The sequence below is a fragment of the Hibiscus syriacus genome, unplaced genomic scaffold (assembly GCF_006381635.1).
Source record: "Hibiscus syriacus cultivar Baekdansim isolate YM2019G1 unplaced genomic scaffold, ASM638163v2 tig00110911_pilon, whole genome shotgun sequence".
Taxonomy (NCBI): Eukaryota; Viridiplantae; Streptophyta; class Magnoliopsida; order Malvales; family Malvaceae; genus Hibiscus; species Hibiscus syriacus.
Window position 1 is genome coordinate 1,534,342 of NW_024062910.1, and position 20,640 is coordinate 1,554,981.

At 32.3% G+C, this 20,640-nt stretch overlaps 1 protein-coding gene, 2 long non-coding RNA genes and 2 pseudogenes across 3 annotated transcripts; 2 read left to right on the forward strand and 3 right to left on the reverse strand.

Moving 5' to 3' along the window:
• Positions 1-602: 602 nt before the first annotated feature.
• LOC120146334 (AP2-like ethylene-responsive transcription factor ANT) lies at positions 603-1,240 on the reverse strand. The gene is made up of 2 exons (XM_039159927.1): positions 1,042-1,240; positions 603-952 (listed from the first exon to the last, which is right to left on the reverse strand). Exons 1-2 carry the CDS (start codon positions 1,238-1,240, stop codon positions 603-605), a joined length of 549 nt encoding a protein of 182 aa, XP_039015858.1.
• Positions 1,241-4,438: 3,198 nt separating this feature from the next.
• Positions 4,439-5,362, forward strand: LOC120146338. The gene is made up of 2 exons (XR_005518211.1): positions 4,439-4,566; positions 5,048-5,362. It is a non-coding gene; the product is annotated as an uncharacterized LOC120146338 (long non-coding RNA).
• A 453-nt stretch (positions 5,363-5,815) lies between these two features.
• On the reverse strand, positions 5,816-8,270 carry LOC120146337 (annotated as a pseudogene).
• A 1,940-nt stretch (positions 8,271-10,210) lies between these two features.
• Positions 10,211-14,212, reverse strand: LOC120146325. Its single transcript, XR_005518209.1, has 3 exons — positions 14,032-14,212; positions 11,619-11,718; positions 10,211-10,507 (listed from the first exon to the last, which is right to left on the reverse strand). It is a non-coding gene; the product is annotated as an uncharacterized LOC120146325 (long non-coding RNA).
• Positions 14,213-16,403: 2,191 nt separating this feature from the next.
• LOC120146317 lies at positions 16,404-19,383 on the forward strand (annotated as a pseudogene).
• The last annotated feature ends 1,257 nt before the right edge of the window (positions 19,384-20,640 follow it).

Sequence of the window (20,640 nt, forward strand, 5' to 3'; positions counted from 1 at the left end):
CTTTTTTTGAGATAAAATCTGAACTTAACCCAAAATAATATATTGGGTAAACTACGTCAAATACCACTCATCTTTAAGTTCGGGCTCGAAAATACCACTGACATTCCAATTTTGTTAATTTTAGCACGGACGTTTATGTTTCACTGCAATTTTGCCACTACGCCGTTAATCCGTTAACGGGACGATGACATGGCATCTTTGTTCCGTGACGACGATGACATGACTCTCTTATCAAAACGACGTCGTTTTGATACAACCGTTTTGATGTTCAAAAAGCTCAAAACGACATCCTTTTGTTGATGAAAAAATGTTTTTCATAGGATTCAAACCATAGACCGTTAGAATCCAAAGCTAAATACCCAACCACCAAGTTAAGAACCTAGTATAATCTTAACAAAATTATTATAAATAAGTAAAGTCACTTGAACGCAACTGTAACGCAACTGGATTGGGAACCAGGACTCATCGAAAAACTTAGGGACTGAAAGTCACCACAACCCATTGGACAGACGGAGCCGGAAGCTGCTCCATCATCGACCATGCTATTAGTCATCTATTGTTCCATTGAACCACGGGTAGAGAAGTGAGAAGCTACCCAGTTTTTAAAGTAAGGCATTGTTTTCTCCCAATTGAGGAATCTGGGAATCACAGACTGCAAGTTGGGTATCCTTGGTTTCCTCCTCCAATGGCGAATGAAACATGGCTTGGTAGGCAAGTCCTAAAAAGTAGTGGTGAGTTTGAACAGAAAACTCTTGTTCCTGCTCTCTAAAGGGTTCTTGGAGAAGGCCCAGAGAATATTGCCGGTTGTTTTCCTGATTCGCATCTTGGTGGTAGTACATGCTGTCTAAGCTGAGTGGCATTGTTTCTCGTTGATGACTTCCATATTGATGAGGGTCCATAGTTGCACCACCCAGAAAGTCCTCCAGTTTTGGAGACGAAGTAGGCACAATCCCTTCAAACAAAACAAGCATTGAATAATACAAGTGTTAGGACAAATAAGAATATCAAGAAAACTTGGGGAAATATTTTTTATGAGGGAACCTTCTGACTGTGATCTATTGCAGAGAGCTTCCATGATGCATAAAGAGCCATCTGACTTAAGTGGCATAACAGACAAAGGAGTGTGAAAGCCTCCACTAGCACCAACTCCATAGCAGATTCTAGAGCCATTGAGGTGAGAAGACAAGTAGAAGCTCGTAGGAGCAACATTGGAAACAGTGGTAGAAGCAGAAATATTCATGAACAATCTCACACATGCTTGGTGGAGAAAGATAATGAGGGTGATAATGAGGGTGACGGTGGTAGTGATGAAGATTTATAATAGTTTTGTTAAGATTATACAAAGTTCTTAAGTTAGTTTGGTGGTTGGGTATTTAGTTTTGAATTCTAAAGGTCTACGGTTCGAATCCTATGAAAAACATTTTTTTCAGCAACAAAACGATGTCGTTTTGAGTTTTTTAAGCATCAAAACGGTCGTGCCAAAACGACGTCGTTTTGATGAGGGAGACATGACATCGCCGTCACGAAAAAAAGATGCAATGTCATCGTCCCGTTAACAGATTAACGGCGGAGTGGTAAAATTGTAGTGAAACAAAAACGTCCGTGCTAAAATTGGCAAAATTGAAACGTCAGTGACATTTTCGAGCCCAAGCTTACAGATGAGTGGTATTTGACGTAGTTTACCCTAATATATTTATAAAAAAATATTATTTTTATTCAATAAAAAATATGGATTTAATTAAAAAATAATATATAGAGGGGTATTATTGCAATTATCCCTAAAATATAAGGTAATTTTATATTTTTTTCCGGGTTGGACCAGGACATATTTTTTCACCCTAAACTCGAACAAGACCCGAACCCAGATTTTTTTAAATAAAATATGACCCAATAGGGTGGGAACCTATCGAATTCGGGTCCCATGCCCATCCCTACCTACATATAAGAGTGACTAAAACTCGACTTCAAAAAAAATAATTTTTTTAATTCAATTCAATGTTAAATTTGATTCGACTTTGTTTCGCTTGTAATTTCATAAACGAGACTCAATTAGAAAAAAATTAAATTCTAGTTTAGTTATAAAATAAATTTTGAATAACTCAAAATTTTTAATAATTAGTGAATTGATTTTAAATTTGAGTCGAGTTCTTTAACTCTGCATGATATATGTATATAGCATATGAAAAAATACGAAGAAATACATATGTTTATTGTATATTGTTATAGAAAATCATTTAAATTGAAATTATTGTACTATAACATTAAAATTATTTACATTTAAATTTAAACAAAAACTTAAAACTCGACTCGAATTTTAGAAAATCAACTTGAAAAAAATTTAAATAAAGTTTTAGTTATAAAATATGGCTCATCAACTTTACTAACTCAAAATTTTTAGCTCAACTAGATCGAATATTCACCCATATATGTAGATGGATATATTTGATCTCATATTTTCTTTAGTTTTCCGGCTTCCTTAAATTTTTTATTTCATAAATTTTTTTATAGTTAAATTATGTATTTAGTAATCTATCTATTTTTATGGTTATTTTATAGTTCATAAACCTTTTTTTATTTTCAAAATTATGCCTAACATTATATTTTAGTTTCATTTTAATCCCTCACCGTTAAAAAATAAACAAATTATTTATCTATTGTAAACTTTATTTGAGAAAGTTTGATTCGGATCATTTTTTTATACATTTGTAGCTTTGTTACGTATATTTATTTCTTTTTCAATATCAACAAATTATTTTACTCTGCATGATATATGTATATAACATATGAAAAAATACGAAGAAATACATATGTTTATTGTATATTGTTATAGAAAATCATTTAAATTGAAATTATTGTACTATAACATTAAAATTATTTACATTTAAATTTAAACAAAAACTTAAAACTCGACTCGAATTTTAGAAAATCAACTTGAAAAAAATTTAAATAAAGTTTTAGTTATAAAATATGGCTCATCAACTTTACTAACTCAAAATTTTTAGCTCAACTAGATCGAATATTCACCCATATATGTAGATGGATATATTTGATCTCATATTTTCTTTAGTTTTCCGGCTTCCTTAAATTTTTAATTTCATAAATTTTTTTATAGTTAAATTATGTATTTAGTAATCTATCTATTTTTATGGTTATTTTATAGTTCATAAACTTTTTTTTATTTTCAAAATTATACCTAACATTATATTTTAGTTTCATTTTAATCCCTCACCGTTAAAAAATAAACAAATTATTTTATCTATTGTAAAAACTTTATTTTGAGAAAGTTTGATTCGGATCATTTTTTTATTTACATTTTGTAGCTTTGTTACGTATATTTATTTCTTTTTCAATATCAACAAATTATTTTTGATGATCTTTATGAATTTTAATGAGAAAATCATGTAAGTCTAATTTTTTTTTTTATAAAAATCGTTGATTTTGCTTATGTTTCATTAATCTTAATCTTAAGTTCATTATTATTCTTAGAAAGTGAGTATTTTTAATTTTTAATTTTAAAATACTCCTTTTTATATTTTAAAATTATGAGTGCACATTTTAAAATTAATTCTTCATAGGTATCTTATAATTCATAAAATATATATATAAAAAATTAATAAGATAAATTAAAAGTTATTTTTAATTCTTTTTCGATGATCATAAGGAAAAGGTAAATTAATTTAATATCTTCCTTATCGGAGGAGTTCTCACCACTCTAAGTAGCAATATAAGACTTTACATTTTTTTCCTTCTTTTTTTCTCTTTCGGTTTTCAAAACTGTCTTGACAAATATAGATCGATCCGGATTGCATACCTAGCTTTAGACTTTAGTATATGAGTCTTTCAGTGGGAATTTTCTTCATACACAATTACTCAACTCGAAACATAATTAAGCGATATCAAGCTACTTATCACTTAAATCAACCTCATTGGTTTTATCTTCGTTACTATAGTAATTTCTCATCCCGAATCTTTATACTCAAATTTGATTTTTTGAATGAATTTTTTTGAGTAAATTCTTACTTTTAAAACTTCAATAAATAAGACAAAATGATATTGAACAAAGTCATGGTCAGCTATTGACAACTTTTACTTGCTTCTCTTCATTGTAGAATAGTTTTTTAAACATTTTCAAGTTTGACAATATTAATTTTTTTGATAAAGTATATTAGAGTTCGTTAAATTATGTTAAATAGTTTTTTAATAAGTGAAGTTTCAAATATTAAACTTCTCATAAAATTACAAAATAATCATTAAAATTAATCAAATTATTATAAAAATAATCATTAAATTTATCAATCTATTACAAAATAATTCTTAAACTTATCAAAATATTACTATTTTGTAATAGTTTGATAATTTTAATGACCATTATATAATATTTTAAAATGTATTAAATAAAATATCATTTTTGACATAGTTTAATGATCTCATGTATACTTTAACCATTCCTTTCATGCGCCGCCGAGAAAGAAAGGTCCCGTCTTAGATCTGCCGAGAACGCCGTCCACATCATCCCTTTCGTCCTCGTTCTTTGCGGTTTCATTCTTTGGTTCTTTTCCGGCCTAGGTTCAAACACCATCCCTTCTTTCCCATATACTAATTGCATTTTTGTTTGATTGGTTGTGAAAGTTAGTTCATTGCTGGGTTTATGATTGTCTACAATCTAGGTTTAAAAAATTGGTTATAAGTTAGTGAAATAAATTGCTTGCCTTGACGGGAACCAATAATAGTAGTTCGAAATTGAAATATACTGATTGATTGTTAGCCATATCTGTATGTTCTTTTGGTCGGCCAAGGCATAAAAACTGGCAAGCTTTGCACTTTAAATCCTCTTGTCGGTTGTTAAGTTATTTTGGGGTTTCTGTTTTCATTTAGATTGATAAATTATGATCGGATTTACTTATTTTCAGTTGCAGATATTAGGTAGATTAAAGTTAGAACTTAGATATTAGGTAGATTGAAGTTAGATAGTCTAAAATCACATTTTGACTTTATAGTCTTACTTTTTAGTTTATTTCAAAGCCTAAGATTATTGAATTATTTGCAGAATCAAGGGTATGAAGATTGATAGCAAAATCAAGAGTCTTTGGTTCATGGGATGACTTGACTAAAAAATTGGAGCTCAAGGGCTTCTGTTCCACAAAAGAAGTGGTATGCATAACCTGAGAGGTTATCAAAGAATGGATGTAACTCATTTGTATCTTTTCAAATAGATAACTTGATATTCATTTGCTTCTGGAAAACATTTTTTATTTTTGTAAAATGCAGGTGTTTTCATGCACTTTGCGATGTTACATATATAAGAGACGAAAATTTAATGGGTATATGTTTATGATATGTAAAATGCCTTTTACTTCTGGCTTGAATGTTGCTAGCAGTTGGTATTTTCAATTGATGAGAAACATCAATTTATTCAATCTTGCTATTCATGTTCATGGTTTGATATCTTCAACAATTTCGAGCAAGATGTCTTGCTAAAGTCCGAGCTTTATCTTGTCTACTTCAAACACAAGACTTTAGAGCAACCTCTTTGAATGGATTGGATACTTGAATTTGTGCCATAGAATATTGATTTGCAGGTACCATGATCAGTAGAGATTCAACTATGTAAGATGGAAGACCTTCTTAATGTAGGTAAAGGTCTTCTTAACTCGTGCTTTGATAGAACCATAATGTGTTGCATATTTTCCATTTCTGTATTATGTAATTTGTTTTTCTTCCCTGAATTCAACGTGGTTGTTCGGTTATTTCTGGACAAGGCATCTCTTTTCAATATAAAAGGAGACTAGGGATGAGTAACATTGCCCAATTTATAAATGAAACCACTGTAGTTCTCTCACATGATTCATTAATAGATGATGAACGAAAAAGCTTCAGATGGCAGTGAAGTATAGTTTTGCAGTGAAGGTTCATTTAACTTTAACCTTCTTGACAGCTTCAAATGGAAAATAAAGTGTAATTTTGCTGTGAAGTTGCATTTAACCTTCTTGCCACTTATAGTCTTGACATCTTACATTTTATGCTTTCAGGGGCTCACACTCAAAATTTGTGTGTTCAAGCACTGGTCCAAGTCTAACCAGTTTAGGTATGACAATGTTGTTACGAACAGAACAGACGAGTTGATTATCCCACTGCAAGAGAGCTCCCACAAGATTTGGCCGTATGGTTAATGGAAAGACTCGGGGCCATCTTTCCTCTCCATATGCCTTGATAGCACCTTCTACAGATGCAGGTCCAGATTTAATTGCATCAGCTAACTTCCTTGTGAGAATCACTGAATCCTCTAGGGCACAGCAAGCACCTTGTCCCAGATTAGGAGTCATTGGATGCCAGGCATCCCCAACCAGCACAACTTTCCCAGCTGAAGCAGGAGGGCTTAAACCCGGCCATAACCAACGATCAACAAGTGGGGTCTTGCTTATCGTCTCATCCGGGCTAAGATCAATCAATCTAATCAGCTCTTCAGGCCAGTTGTTTACAAGCTCTTTTGCTTGCTTCCTCAACAACACTGTATCAGTAATCTTTGGACCTGCAACAGCCATGTCAGAAGGAACGTGTTTCAATGTAATTCGCAATTTCATTTATGATTGAATCCTACAGTCAAAAAGAACCTGGAGAGGGGCTGTTATAGCAGATGAACCAGTAAACTTTTGTTGGAGACACCGGAACGTATCCAGCACGCAAACCTCTTCCATAAATATAATTAATTTTTGCTGCAAATGGCTGCCCATCAGGATAAAATCCGAGTCCACGGAAAGCACAATGCCCTACATACTTCGGCTCAGAGAAACCCATCCACTTGGCTATTGTAGACCGAATCCCATCGCAGCCGATAACTATCTGTCGAAGAAACAATATTAAATTGATTTCCTTTTACACAGTTCCGGCCGCAGGCAATGGTGCAATGGTGAAACTTGAGGTTAAGGTTAACTAACCTTCGCAAGTAATCTGGTGCCATCCGTAAGTTTCAAAAGAGTTTCACCATTTTCACTGGAGTTGATGTTTGCTAACTTGGAAGAAAATCGAACTGTCTCAGGTGGTAACTCATTGGCAAGCATCTCCAGCAGTATTCTCCTCTCCACTGCACGAACTTCTTGGCTGCAATCGTCAAGCGATCAATATTAGTTTGATGAATGAAGTCACAACCCATTGACAGACAACATACTTTCATTTCTCAAGGCAGTGCTACATCCTCGTCGTGAACGCAAGCCTGTCCTGCCCCCTCAGGACTGTTGCCTGAAAGTGTGTCTCTCAGTTTCAAACCTAGAACCTGTTACGGTGTCTTTTTCCGCAATCATGGTACCGGAGTTGCAAAGTATATTCACAGACAGGCAGGTTCTGAGTTTCAACGTGGGAAACGCACCTTCAGGTGACAGACTTGAGGACGGCTGGTAGGCACCCAAAGAGGCAATATCAGCTTATGTTTACTATGCAGTGTAACACTGTAGGAAATGAGAATATCTTATTTGTTGAGAGGTCGTGACAAAGAAACTATCGTCTCAAAGAACGGTGAAGTTTGATTACGTTTGATCTTCATCTTTGAATCTGAAGGAGCGTAACTCCCTTCCATCCTCTAAATTCACCGTCATCCTGCACGGCTGATGCAATGAACAAGTTCAGAAAATGACTCTGAAACCTACTTTCGGTTTCATATAGTTTCCATTACATTAAAATCGGTTCAAACAAGAAGCTTGTGAAATTGGCACATACCCTTCGATTTCAAGGAATTGGCTCCTGAGACTATCTGCAACACCAATGGAATCCAATACCCTCCAGCCGTTCTTGAAAAGGGTAAGTGAGGTTCCACCAGTTCTAAGTGACTCTGCTTGCTCAAGCACCACCGACCCAATTCCTAGCCTGGTATGATTAATCTCTTAACATCAAAATCATAACTTAAATGCTGAAATATGGGAGGAAAATTCAAACAAATCAAATCTAGACCTGTGAAGGGACACTGCAGTGGCAAGGCCGGCAATCCCAGCTCCGACGATGACAATATCTTCCTTTTGAACATCAGCTGAAGCTTTTATGATAACCGTGCGAATGGTTTTGGTTCTGGGTTGAGCTCGAAACCAAGTTCTTTGCAAAATTCCTCTGCCTTGAGAATTGTACAAAGAAGGCAGTGGCATGGGAGATTGAAATGAATATGGGATGTGGCCATTGCCATGGTTCAAGAATTCGAAGTTTATGGTGGTTTGGGATTAGAGAAAACCCCAGAATTTTAACATGAAAAATCGTTGGAAATAAGTGGCGGAGATGAAACGGTTGTTGTTGGTTCATGTTGAGCCAGGTTTTAGCAGGGAAAGAATATCGGATAAAGACATTTTTCTCAACTTATACTCTTAGGGTTTGTTTGTTTTATACTCTTAGGGTTTCTTAGGGTTTATTTGTTTGACTGTCATTAATTTTCTGGAAATTGAATTTTAGAAAATGAATTACAATTCTAGAAAATATTTTCCAAAAAACAGTTTACATTATTTGGATGTTGCATTATAAAATGTATTATAAAATGTTTTACACTGTTTGATTAGTTTTTCTAAAAACAATTTACGAAATCTGTTTTTTTGTAAAAATGTATTTATTTTTATATTTTTCTTGTATTTAATTTTTAAGTATTTATAAAATTGTATTTTATAAAATTTAAATGAAATATTTTATTTGTATAAGTACAGGAAATTAAATTTGTAGAAAATATACTAAATTATGTTGATAGTGTTATAAATACATAATTTTAGGTTTGAAGTATTCATGATACTTTATCTATTAGCATTTTAAAATTAAATTTTAACTCATAATTAATATTGTATGTAGGTTTAATTGATATAATGTTGATAATGTAGTAAAAATATATTATCAAAATATATAATTAAAATTACATCATTATTAAAACAACAATAGTACATCATATTGAAATAATAATAATATTTTCAAAGTGTTTAATTAAAACTACATCGCATTAAGATAACGATATTATCCAACCATAAGAATACAAAGATATTGTCTAATTCATAATTAGTGCTACAACACATCAAACCAACATATGATTAAAGTCTATAAATAGTACTACAACACATTAAAGGTTAAATATTGTCTAAGTCATAAATAGTAGTACTCCACATTAAAAGTTCACATCATAACTTTGAGGAAACTTTTCAAGCCAAATTTTCTTATGTTTTGGTTTTTTTGCCAAGAAAGTTTTGGCTTCCAACTCATTTTTGCTAAAAAATTGAACACCTTACAAAGAAAGTCGCCGAAGGTTCTAGCAAAACTCTCTGTTGCCATATCTTGACCAACAACAAGAGTCATCTCATCATAAAAATCATTTTTTTTTGTTAAAAAATGGTCCATATTTTGGGTGTGCCTGTTAAATATTATACACAGTTAGCATAAAAAGTAAAATTCAAATATAATTTATTAAAATAAGTATATAAAGATTACATTCACTATGGCATCATAAGTCACTTCGTCGCAAGTTCACTCTCAGGTTCTCGTCCCACCCTAATCCACTATCTTCACGAATTGTACATATAGTTTTTCATGTATTTTTTTGTAGTCCTCAAATGATTTTTCACGTGTTTAGTGGCACATTGGACTTGAAATTTTTCGAAAATAGTTGTAGCAACTCAATTTATAGAAACTGCTCTAAATGTATTAGATGACTTATTACCTTTTTGCGTCTCCTCTACAAGTATTTCAAGAAATAGACGTTTCATTGGTTTTGTCCACCTAAAATGTTTTGATGTGCTCATTTCTACATTAATAATCATAAAAAAAAAAGTAATTAGACTACTAACAAACATAAATTATCCAGCAATTATGTAACAATTTATAATATCAACCCTCAAATATACACCAAGCACCTAATACATAAGACACCAAGCACTCAACTCACAAGCATACGTAAATGTCCAACAAACGTAAAACATAACATTTATAAAACCAACAAACTTTAAAATAATAATTTCAACATCTAACAAATTATATTCAATGTCCAACAATCTAAAAATATTATCAATTTCAATATCCAACAAACTAAAAACAACAATATCCATCATACATAACATAGAAATACTAAACAAAATGTTCTAAATAAAATTAAATGTTTCTATGTATATAATCACTCCACATAACTTATGCAATTTCATCTCTCTTAGTAGCACATTCTCTAGCTTCTTCCCTCGTGTTATTCAATATAATTCTTCGTTAATTAAATCATAAGGATCAACTCCCATTATATGATTATGGATGATAGTACAAGCCAACACTACAACTACTTGTGTTTGAAAATCTCAAAATAGTTCAACATCCGACACACAAAAACGTTTCTTTAAAATTCCAAATACTCGCTCAACAGTGGTTCGCAATGATGAATGACGACGATTAAACAGTTCCTTTGCATTTTCTGGACGATGATTGGTGAACTCTTTTAAATGATATCTAACACCACGATATGGAGAAATAATTCCATTTCGGATGCCATATCCAGCTTCATCAAGATAATATTTACCTACAATTTGACAAAATGTTATTATTACTTAATATATTATGAATTTAATTTAATTATTTTTTATTTTAAAGCTAAATATTACCTTCTGGAATACTAAATCCACTTCGACGTGTAAGTGCATCAATTAAAACACGAGAATCATGCACACTACCTTCCCAACCAGCTAGAACATAAGTAAATTTCAAATCAAAAGTAATGGCAGCCAATACATTCTGTGTTGTTCCCCATTTACGACTACGAAATCTTCCTTGAATGTTAGGTGGAACAGATGCAGGAATATGAGTTTCATCTAATGCTCTGACACAATCTTTAAAATATGGGTAAAACCTAGAATTGTTTCTTATCTCAAGAGGAGTTGACTCATCGGGTAATCTAATGGATAATTGATATAATTTCAAAATAGCTCTCAACACAATCCGAAAGTGACGGTGAATTGTTTCAATTGATCTATAATATCTTGATCCAATCACTCGAAATCTTACATTATGACCAATTATATGTAAAAATATGATAACTTGCTTTTTAACATTCACTGCTCTTGTCGATTGCAACAAATTGTTCCTAGTAAGGATGTCACACAGATTAAAAAACGCAGCTGGTCGCATCCGTATTATGTCGATACAATTCTGGTCACCTCTATATAAAATACTATTGATGTAGTTTTCTCTTTCACAATCTAGATTCACATGATCATGAGTTATTTGCTTTCTAGATTTTAGTCTATAAATCCAAAGAGCCCTAAACGCCACTACTGAAGCAGCGACTCTCACTATTGTTTTATGAATAGAATTACGTTCCATCTACAAAGAAATTAGAAGTCAATATTTATGAATTTTTTAACTTTATAATAAATTATAACCACTATTGTTTTATGAATACAATTATGTTCAATCTTGTAGCTAGATAAGTGTTCTTTATTTGTTTTATCTCATTTTGGGTTAAGTCTACTATATCTCAATATTATGTATAAGTTTCATATGAAGTATTAAGCTTTTACCTAAAGCTAAAGTTCATATTACGTTTAAGCTTTTATATAAGCTAAAGTGGATGTAATTTATGTTGATATACTATTAAGAATTTATGTCATATATCATATATTTGAAAAACGTACCTCGTTTCCCTTTTGTGATCAGTGATATACCAGGTTCAATGGTCGATCCTCGTATTGGAGAAAATTTTAACCAAATGTGCAAGTGGACTCCAGTAAGAACCTGTCAGAAATATTACAACTAATAAGATTCAGACATCTTAAAAATCAATTTAAGGAAGCATACATAGATTAAAGTAATCTGAAATCGATATTGAAAGACATCTTAAGATTCAAACAACAAAACAAGCCACCATTGACGGTGGCTACAGCATGGTAAGAGGAGAATCTGGGTTTCTGATTTTTTAACAATCCAATATGAAAAAAATATGGGTTTCTTGCAAAATGATATGAAAGTTCCAATTTTGCTTCATGTTATAAGAATCCATCAAGTTTTATGATTTTCTCAATATGTTTTTCGATATGTAGGACCGACTCATATGGATGCTATCCAGGAAATTAAGATGAGCAATGATGGAATTTCAAAAGAATGAATGAAAGAAACTGCTGATAGACACTTTAGATCAGCTCCATTACATGTTTTGGATCAAGTAAAGATAAATGTGGAGCTTGAAACTCCTATAGAAACACTAAGAACTGTAATCAAAAGTTTGAAATCGGATTTGTGGTTCAGCAGGCAAGAGCTGAGGACTACAGAGGAAAAAATCTCTCAAGCTTTCATCGAATTCTATAGAAAGCTTAGGCTTTTGAAAAGCTACTGGTACCATACCTTCCTCCTTTCTTCATTAGAAAACTATAAACAAATGAAAATTTGTCTATTTTTATAGTTAATTATCTCTGTATTTGCTTCTTCAGCTTCTTTAATCAGTTGACATTTTCCAATATCATGAAGAAATATAACAAGGTCTAATTCTTATTCACTTTCTATATCAAAATCAACCAAAATTAACGAGGACCATGGCTTATTTGTATTGATTTTTGGTTCATCCTAGTACAGGTCTCATTGTGAAATGCGTCGAAAGCTTACTTGCAAATGGTGGACAAATCTTATTTTGGTAGTTCTAATGAGGTTAGAAATGGCGAATAGGAACCTGTTTACCTCAGTTCAATTGAATTTTCTTTGTCCCTACATTTGCTACATTCAATGACAGGTTACTAAGCTTTTGCAAGGGGTTGAGGAGACTTATGTTAAACTTTGCTAATGGAAATCATAGAAAGAGACTGAAAACTCTAAGGCCGCAAGCTAAGAAAGAAAGACAGAATTACATTTCTCTATGGTAAAGAGTTTGCCTCATTTCAAAGCATCTTTCTAGAACAAATTATTACAGATTATATCACTTTATCTAACTTTGTTGCATGACTAGTGAACCTAAGGCAAAATCTAAGAAGAAGAAGCCAAAGAAAACCAAGTTTAAGACTTTCAAGAAGGGGTCTTTAAATTCTCAAGAAAGCCAAAGGAAAGGAAAATGAGAAGGAAATGATGGAAAGAAGAATCAGTTGTAAGATAAGACACACACACAAGAAAACATTTTGTTTACTTCTTGATAAAAGAAAACACTTCTCGAAGTTAAAAAGTTAATAACAAAATCAGTATTATAAATTCCAGAAAACATGAACAGTCACGGGATTTAGTCAATTAAGCAAGTACTGCGCAAATCTCTACCATAAGCTTGCATAACACAAAACCAAAAATGATAATTGATAATTGCTACCGAAGTTTATTCTCTTTCTCTTTAATTCTTTCCTTAATGAATTCCCAAATAGGAGGAATCCTTCCAGTTCTCACAACCAAAATATGCTACAAATCCCAATCAAACAAGACATAATAAAAGTTAAATCTTGAAAATATCTTGGCCCCCATAAACCGAATGGGTAAAAAAATACTAAAAGGATCTAAAATTTTATGAGCTAATGGTTCGAGATCCTCTTAATCACTTGATGAAATACTCTAAAAAACTTAGTTGAGCGAGAATTGTCAGGTACTAGAAAAGAAAACAACATAAAACCTGCTAGGAATGTTCATTACCCGCAGTTTTCTTAGCAACCAAACAGAGGCGTAAGACTAACGTTAATGTTACAAACTTTAAAAACCACAATGATTCAACTAATAAACTCCAGTAAATCTGGGTACTTCACGGAACAATCAAGAGTTAAAAACTAATCCAACGTACTGCACGGAGAAGCATTGCAAATGAAGAAATCATAACAGATAAATGAAGCATTATGGAGCTCGGTCAATAACTAAACAACGAAAAAGACGAAATTCATTAGCAGGAAATTATAAATGGTAATAAAAATGGGTTTTAAGAACCAAAAATATCCCAATAAAATACTTATCAATAATGCAATGCCAGATCAAATATCAACCTCGGTGGTTACCGAATCAATCACCAGGTACCTTTTAAAGAGATTTACCTTTGGAAATCAAAGAGAAAAGCAAAAGGGGAGGGAGAGCATTAGGGATTCGAAATATTACCTTGGAATCCTAGAGCTCCTCACTTGATTTTGCTGGAAAAAAATCTGCTGATTTTGTTGTTGGTGAGAAGAAGATGGTGATAGTTGATCGTAGAATGAAGAGATCAAAGGTAATGAAAAATGGGAGGTAGTTGGTTCCTAAAATGAATTTCCATTTTTTCTAAGGTGAGTTGTTTTACGGGCCAAAGAGTTTCTTTTACGTTGACAGTAAATGGTTTTACATTATCAAAGGCTTTTACGAGAACCAAACACGAACAGAATCGTAAGGTCCGTTTAATTCGCGAAATGTAAGATCATCAGTGGGAATAAAGATTATCAAGGAATACGATTATTGGGAATGTTGTATTTTGTGTTTAGTTGGTTTAGCAGAATGTAGATTATCGTGGTTGATTTAGCAGAATATAAGATTACCGTGTTTGGTTAAAGAATAAAATTATTGAATATATATTTGATAAAATTATCTTATTATATATTTGTATAATATTACAAATTGTAAAATATTTATATATTTTATTTAAAAAATTAAATTCATATATTATATAATTTTTTTTAAAATTAAAATATAAAAATGTTTAATGAAAGGATAAAAAAATTTAACCCCTGAATTCATATAAAAATTTTAATTATAGATTTTTTTTTGTAAATCTAAAATAATTTAAGGATAAATTTGTAATTTAACCTTCGTAGAATTTTATTATTCAATGACAGAAGAACGATATTTTTGAAAAAAATAAAAATTAAGGGCATTTAGTCAAAACGCGGTAATGTTACAATACATAAGGAATTTGAGGTAATGATATTCCCGGTAATATACCCCAAAAAATCTACTATTGATAATAAAACATTACCGGGAATAAGATTCACGGCCAACCAAACATGGGAATGTGCCTTGAACCAAATACCCCCTTAGGGTTTGTTTGGTTGGGGAATGTGAGATTTCTATGGGAATGGAATTCACGGTCTCCCGTTTGGTTGGCCGGGAATATCATTCCCGATAATCTTATATTATCAATAGTGGATTTTTTTGGTATATTATCGGAAATGTCATTACCTCATTTTCCTTAGGTATTATTGGATTACCGACTTTTTGGACTAAAATGCCCTTAAAATTTTTCATTTAAAAATATCCTTATTCTGTCATTAAATAATAAAAATCTACGAAGGTTAAATTATAAATTTATCCTTAAACTATTTTAGATTTAAAAAAATCTATAATTATAATTTTATATGAAGTTCAGGGGTTAAAATAAATTTTACTTTCATTAAACCTTTTTATATTTTCAATTTTGTAAAAAAAATTATATAAATTTTATGAATTTAAATTTTTAAAGAAAATATATAAATATTTTTCAACTTGTTAAAAAACAAATATATAATAAGGACAATTTGGTCACATATACATTCTAATAGTCTTTTATTCCTTTAACCAAATACGGTAATCTTACATTCCTGCTAAACCAACCAAACATAAAATACAACATTCCCAGTAATCCTATTCCCTAGTAATCTTTTATTCCCACTGGTAATCTTACATTCCGTGAATCAAACGCACCCTTAGTCTTAAGTCTAACTCCAGCTCCAAAATTGCTTATAAGTTTTGCTGGTTTAGTGTCAAATAATTGTAAAATTCGTAAAAGACATAAAATTCGAGCTTTAATATTTAAATCTAATTTGACTAATTTGAAGTAAACTAAATTTGATTTTATTTGAATTTAAGGTAAAGTATATAAATGGTATCGATTATAGAACACTATTTTATTGAGTCTATCGACTATTAGAAGTTACAAAATGAACGTTGGACTATATGATATTGTTTTGTTGAGTGCTCCAACTATTAAATTTTGCAAAATGATCATCCGACTATTGATATATTCCAAACTCATATTTTTTGTTAAAAATTGGTGGTCGTCTAGGCTTAACATTAACATGTTGACTGAGATATGATAAAATATGATCTCATAATCGTTTGAGTTATATTTTATAGATCGAATCTTCGTTAAATTATATTGTCAAGCCAATGTTTGAAAGTAACGACGGTACCTGTAGAGATTTGTAAATTTAATTTTATCACAATCAGCATGTTAAAGTCCAACTTATACGATTATCAATTTTTAATGGGAAGTATAAGTTTGGAATATATAAATAGGCAAGTGGCTATTTTATAACTTTTAATAATCGGAGACTTAACAAAACAACATCTCATAGTTGATGAATTATTTTGTAATTTTTAATAGTTAGAGACTCAACAAAACATCATACTATAATCAGAGGACAATTGCGTACTTTACCCATTAAAAAATGAAATTCTTAAACAAATAAAAAGAACATGAAAAAGATACCATCTGCGCAAATGATTTCCCTTTGCAAATCCGTAATACTCAAAGAGATACTTGAACAATGGAGGGTAGTATCAATCGTAGTAACAATAAAAGGGTGGCAGCAACCAATCAAAGAAAAGGCTTTCAAGGAATCAGATTACAGAATCCGTTTACTCTGAAAGTGGGTCAAGTATTCACTGGCTTTGGCATTGGCTGTGTATTGGTATTGGCGTGGGTCGCCCGTTAAATCTAGGTACGGCTCATAACTCTTATCGTTCTCTTTGCTTATACATGATTCGTTGATTTTTAGTGCGTTTCTTTTAATGCAAAATCTTACCTTTGAGTTGTGAAGATGAACTGGGGTAGTTTGTTTTCTCCCAAGAATGATGATAATTTTCCAAATTTGCTTCCCATGGAAACTTGTATGTATCGATTTTGGTATCACTTTCTTTTGTTCTGTTTCCTTAAGTATATTGGCTTACGGGAGACGGCTATGTAGTATGTTCTGTGATGGGAAAATGTGTGCAAGTGGAATGAATATTAGCTTTTGTATGGATGTTTATGGTTTTTGCAATGGCGTGCTCATCAATTTATAGTTTGTTAAAGTTTGAACATTTTCTCAGAGTTTTAATTAAGAAGTTACAAGAGTTCAATACATGTTCTAAGCAACTAAAATCCCATAGTTTTTTTTTGTATTTTCTATGACTCTTTTTAAGTTTTAATTAATTGTGTACCAGTTACCCTTATAGTTTTGACTCGCATGATGTTGTTCCGTATATTTTCGTATTGTTATGGTGTTTTGCACAATTATATACAACTGAGACTCCAATATGATAAACAAAACAACTTAAAGTTGCCCACAGTGAATGGATTCCAGGGTTTCCATGGAAGTGTATGCTGTTGAAGAATTCATAATTGTTGGACATTAAATTTTCTAAATTGCAATCCTATTTCAGGCCCTTAGTTTCTTTTGTTTTATCCTCCGTGTGTTACTTTATATTCTTTAAAAAATATGCTCTGTGAGTAAGCTTTTTTTGTCAATACCTTTAGATTCAACAAGTTCTGGAATTTCCATTTATGGTTATCAATATTATATCATCACATAGTTGAATCTAGAATCAAGAATGAATGGGGTATTCTTTTACAGATCTTGTGTTAACTATGCTACATAATCAGGTGCGATACCTATGCTGGGCCAAGTTATGACTGCAACTAGAGGTGCAACGGATGTGCTTTCTGGTGTTAGCAGACATGTAAACGGTGTTGTAAGTTATACACACAACTTTGTGAATGTCATTGACATTGATTTTGCTTGTTTGATATTTCACGATCTGCTTATGTAGTCTTTCTCATGTTTTTTAGTTATTGAAATTGGGAGCTAAGAACATTCAAGCTGGGATTGGATGTGGAGTTGGTCTCGGTCATGGTTTTGGTGTTGGTGTTGGTATGCAATCATGTTGAAAAGAAATAACCGAGTACTTATTATGATATTAATTATAATATATCATGGTATTGACAGTATATGTGTCTTAATATTTCAGGAATATAGGAATTACTGATTATTTCTCTCAAATCTCTTATTAGTTACTTCAATTTTTGTATGAATGTTCTATGTGATAAGCCTCCACAAAGCGAGTATGGTCTTTGAACCAGCTCTTCTTTCAATATTTAAACCAACTGACATCGATATCTTTATTCCTATGCTACAAATAATTCCGTACTCACTGTCAATCATATGAACTAGAAATGTCATTATTTATACGAAAGTTGTTTGTGTTACAGGACTTGCTGTGAAGCCTGGGGTGGTGCATCAAATTCAATGTTGCATTATGGTATGCATAATTTCTTATATAGTATTCGTTTCTTCTATTGTGTATCTAAACTTATATTCTGAGATTTTTAGGAAACAATGGCAACATTGATGATGAAGTTGGAATGGCTTCCAATTCACCCTTCAATGAAAGTGCTTTTCCCGAATCCATTCAAAGTGGTTTGACTGCAACAAATGAACCCTCCCAAAACTCATTTGGAACATGAAGCAGATAGTGTCAAAGCTAGCAGATCCTACATCTCAAGGCTTGCCTGGACCTGGAAATATGAGCAGAGGTTCGGCGTATGAGAAAGAATCATCAAAATCTCCCACTGAAACATCCTTTGGAACTCGAACAGAAAAGGTTCTTAATAGTTTTCTGCAAAATCCGGTTTTGAAGGAAGATGAAACTAGTCCAACCGAACTGGTAAGCAAAGCTACCTTTATGCTTGTGCATGTGGAATGTCATTTCTATAAAATCTTATTGAGGCGTATGGGTTGAATTTGTGCAATATGATGCTTGAGATTCGCTCATTTTTTCCAAGAGAAAATATCATTTCACTTCGGCAATTGAAAAGAGTATCTGGGAATGGAAAGCTGACAAAAGAACATTCTTTAAAATGCAACAAGGAGTTGCATTTGTTCCGGTTTTGGTTTTCAGTGATTGCAGTAAGCAGAAGCAATAATTACCTTGTTTTTGGTTGTTTTGTAGGTCGGGTGGTTGCGAACTGAAAACAACATGCTTCAACTGGTAATTCCCTTAATTGTTTTTCGACCTCTGGTAAGGTTGGGGATTATTTAGCAGAAAAACACATAGTTATTGGCATAAATCAACGATAATCAGATGTGACATTTCCTGAATGTTGGACCTTAGCAATAGCCATGTCTCAAAAGGATTTATGCATGGTAGATGTTAGGTTTCAATGTACGTTTGATTCATAAAGACTCTCAATAAGAATCAATAGTAAAGCATAGATCATGTTCTTATTCTTCATCTTGTTTAGAATTGTGTTAGATTGTACTAAAATTTCTGCTTTCATTCAGGTGTTGAAACATCAGCAAATCATTGAAGAACTTATGAAGGAGAATCATAAGCTTCGTCGGATACTCATGGAAGACCTGAAAATACCACCCAGTAAGTTCCAAACCAGTTACTCGAGGAAAATGAAACCTCCATGTTCAGAATGCTTCTATTGCAGGAGGAAACAAAGGAAAAATAGATGATGATTATCAGTCTCGGGTTTTGTTTGGATGTGTCGCACAACCGCCCCACCTATGACTAATCACAATTCGATTTTCTATGTACTATTCGATTGTAGGACTAGAAAAACTCCCATATCTAGAAATCACAACAGACGTGACAAATGTTTGTAAAAGGATGTTGTTTTTACTCCAACAGGATTTTCAGAAGAAACAAAGATACAGACAGGAGATATGAATGTGTCTGAGTAGCCATAACTTCCCTAGACTTTGCTCAACTTGCCATTTCTTCACTCTTGATTATAAACCCTAAGCTTATCCCTTGACAGTCAATTTCCATTAATTGAAATTTACAAAGGTTTGATTAGATTGATAGTATCTATTTTGTTGGCGGAGGAAAGCATCCTATCTTCCCAGCACTTTCATACTGATTTGGTTGTATTTTGAGTTTCCGTGTCCACTGCACAGCCTATTCTCATGGGGTTAGAGTTTCAATATTGATCCGTGGCCTTAGACGCTTTATCGATTGAATGAGAACCTAATGTCGCACGGATCAGTTAGTTGAAACTCTAGCCCCATAACACTATCGTACACCTATTTCATTTATTTATATATGTATTGAACATTCGAACCCTATAATTTTGTACAAGTCTGTTAAGGAATGGCCTCGAAATTTTCTCTTTCTTTTTCGTTCTTACATGCTCCGTCGTATTTAGCAAAAATCAGATGGATGCCCATATAAGGGTAAATTATAAATTTCAATCACTCAACTTTTTCCTCACTGTTATTTTGGTCATTAAAATTAAAAAAAATCAATTTACTCATTAAACTCTCGATTTACTCCTATTTCAATCATTCCAGTGTTAAATCATAAATGGAAGGATGATATGGTAGCTACGTGTGCTGACGTGGATTGTTTTTATTGATATGGAATTCATGTGTCATCCATGTCATTTTCCTTTTTTTTTCTTTGATTTTATCTTCTTCAAAGATGAAAATTTTGCAATTTCATTATTGTCTCACGCCGATGTTGCAATTACCATTCTCTGATGTCTTCTCCGATCACTCAAGATATCGACAAACTCGCCTCATTTTCTCCTATCACTCTATCAATTTAGATTTTTACCTAAATCACTTTAAAACTCATACAACTCAACCTCAAATCCAAGATTAATGAATTCCCAAACCACTCTGATTTATAATATTCATCATCCGATCAGCATGGAATCAAGAATACAATTTGCTTCCTCCTTTTCCACCCCCACCGTTGGGATTTAGAAGA

Excerpts from the sequence above, each read along its gene's own strand:
- LOC120146334 (XM_039159927.1), bottom strand. The coding sequence starts at position 1,240 with ATGAATATTTCTGCTTCTACCACTGTTTCCAATGTTGCTCCTACGAGC. Across the intron at positions 953-1,041 it reads CAATAGATCACAGTCAGAAG|GGATTGTGCCTACTTCGTCT; the intron begins GTTCCCTCATAA and ends TTTTGTTTGAAG.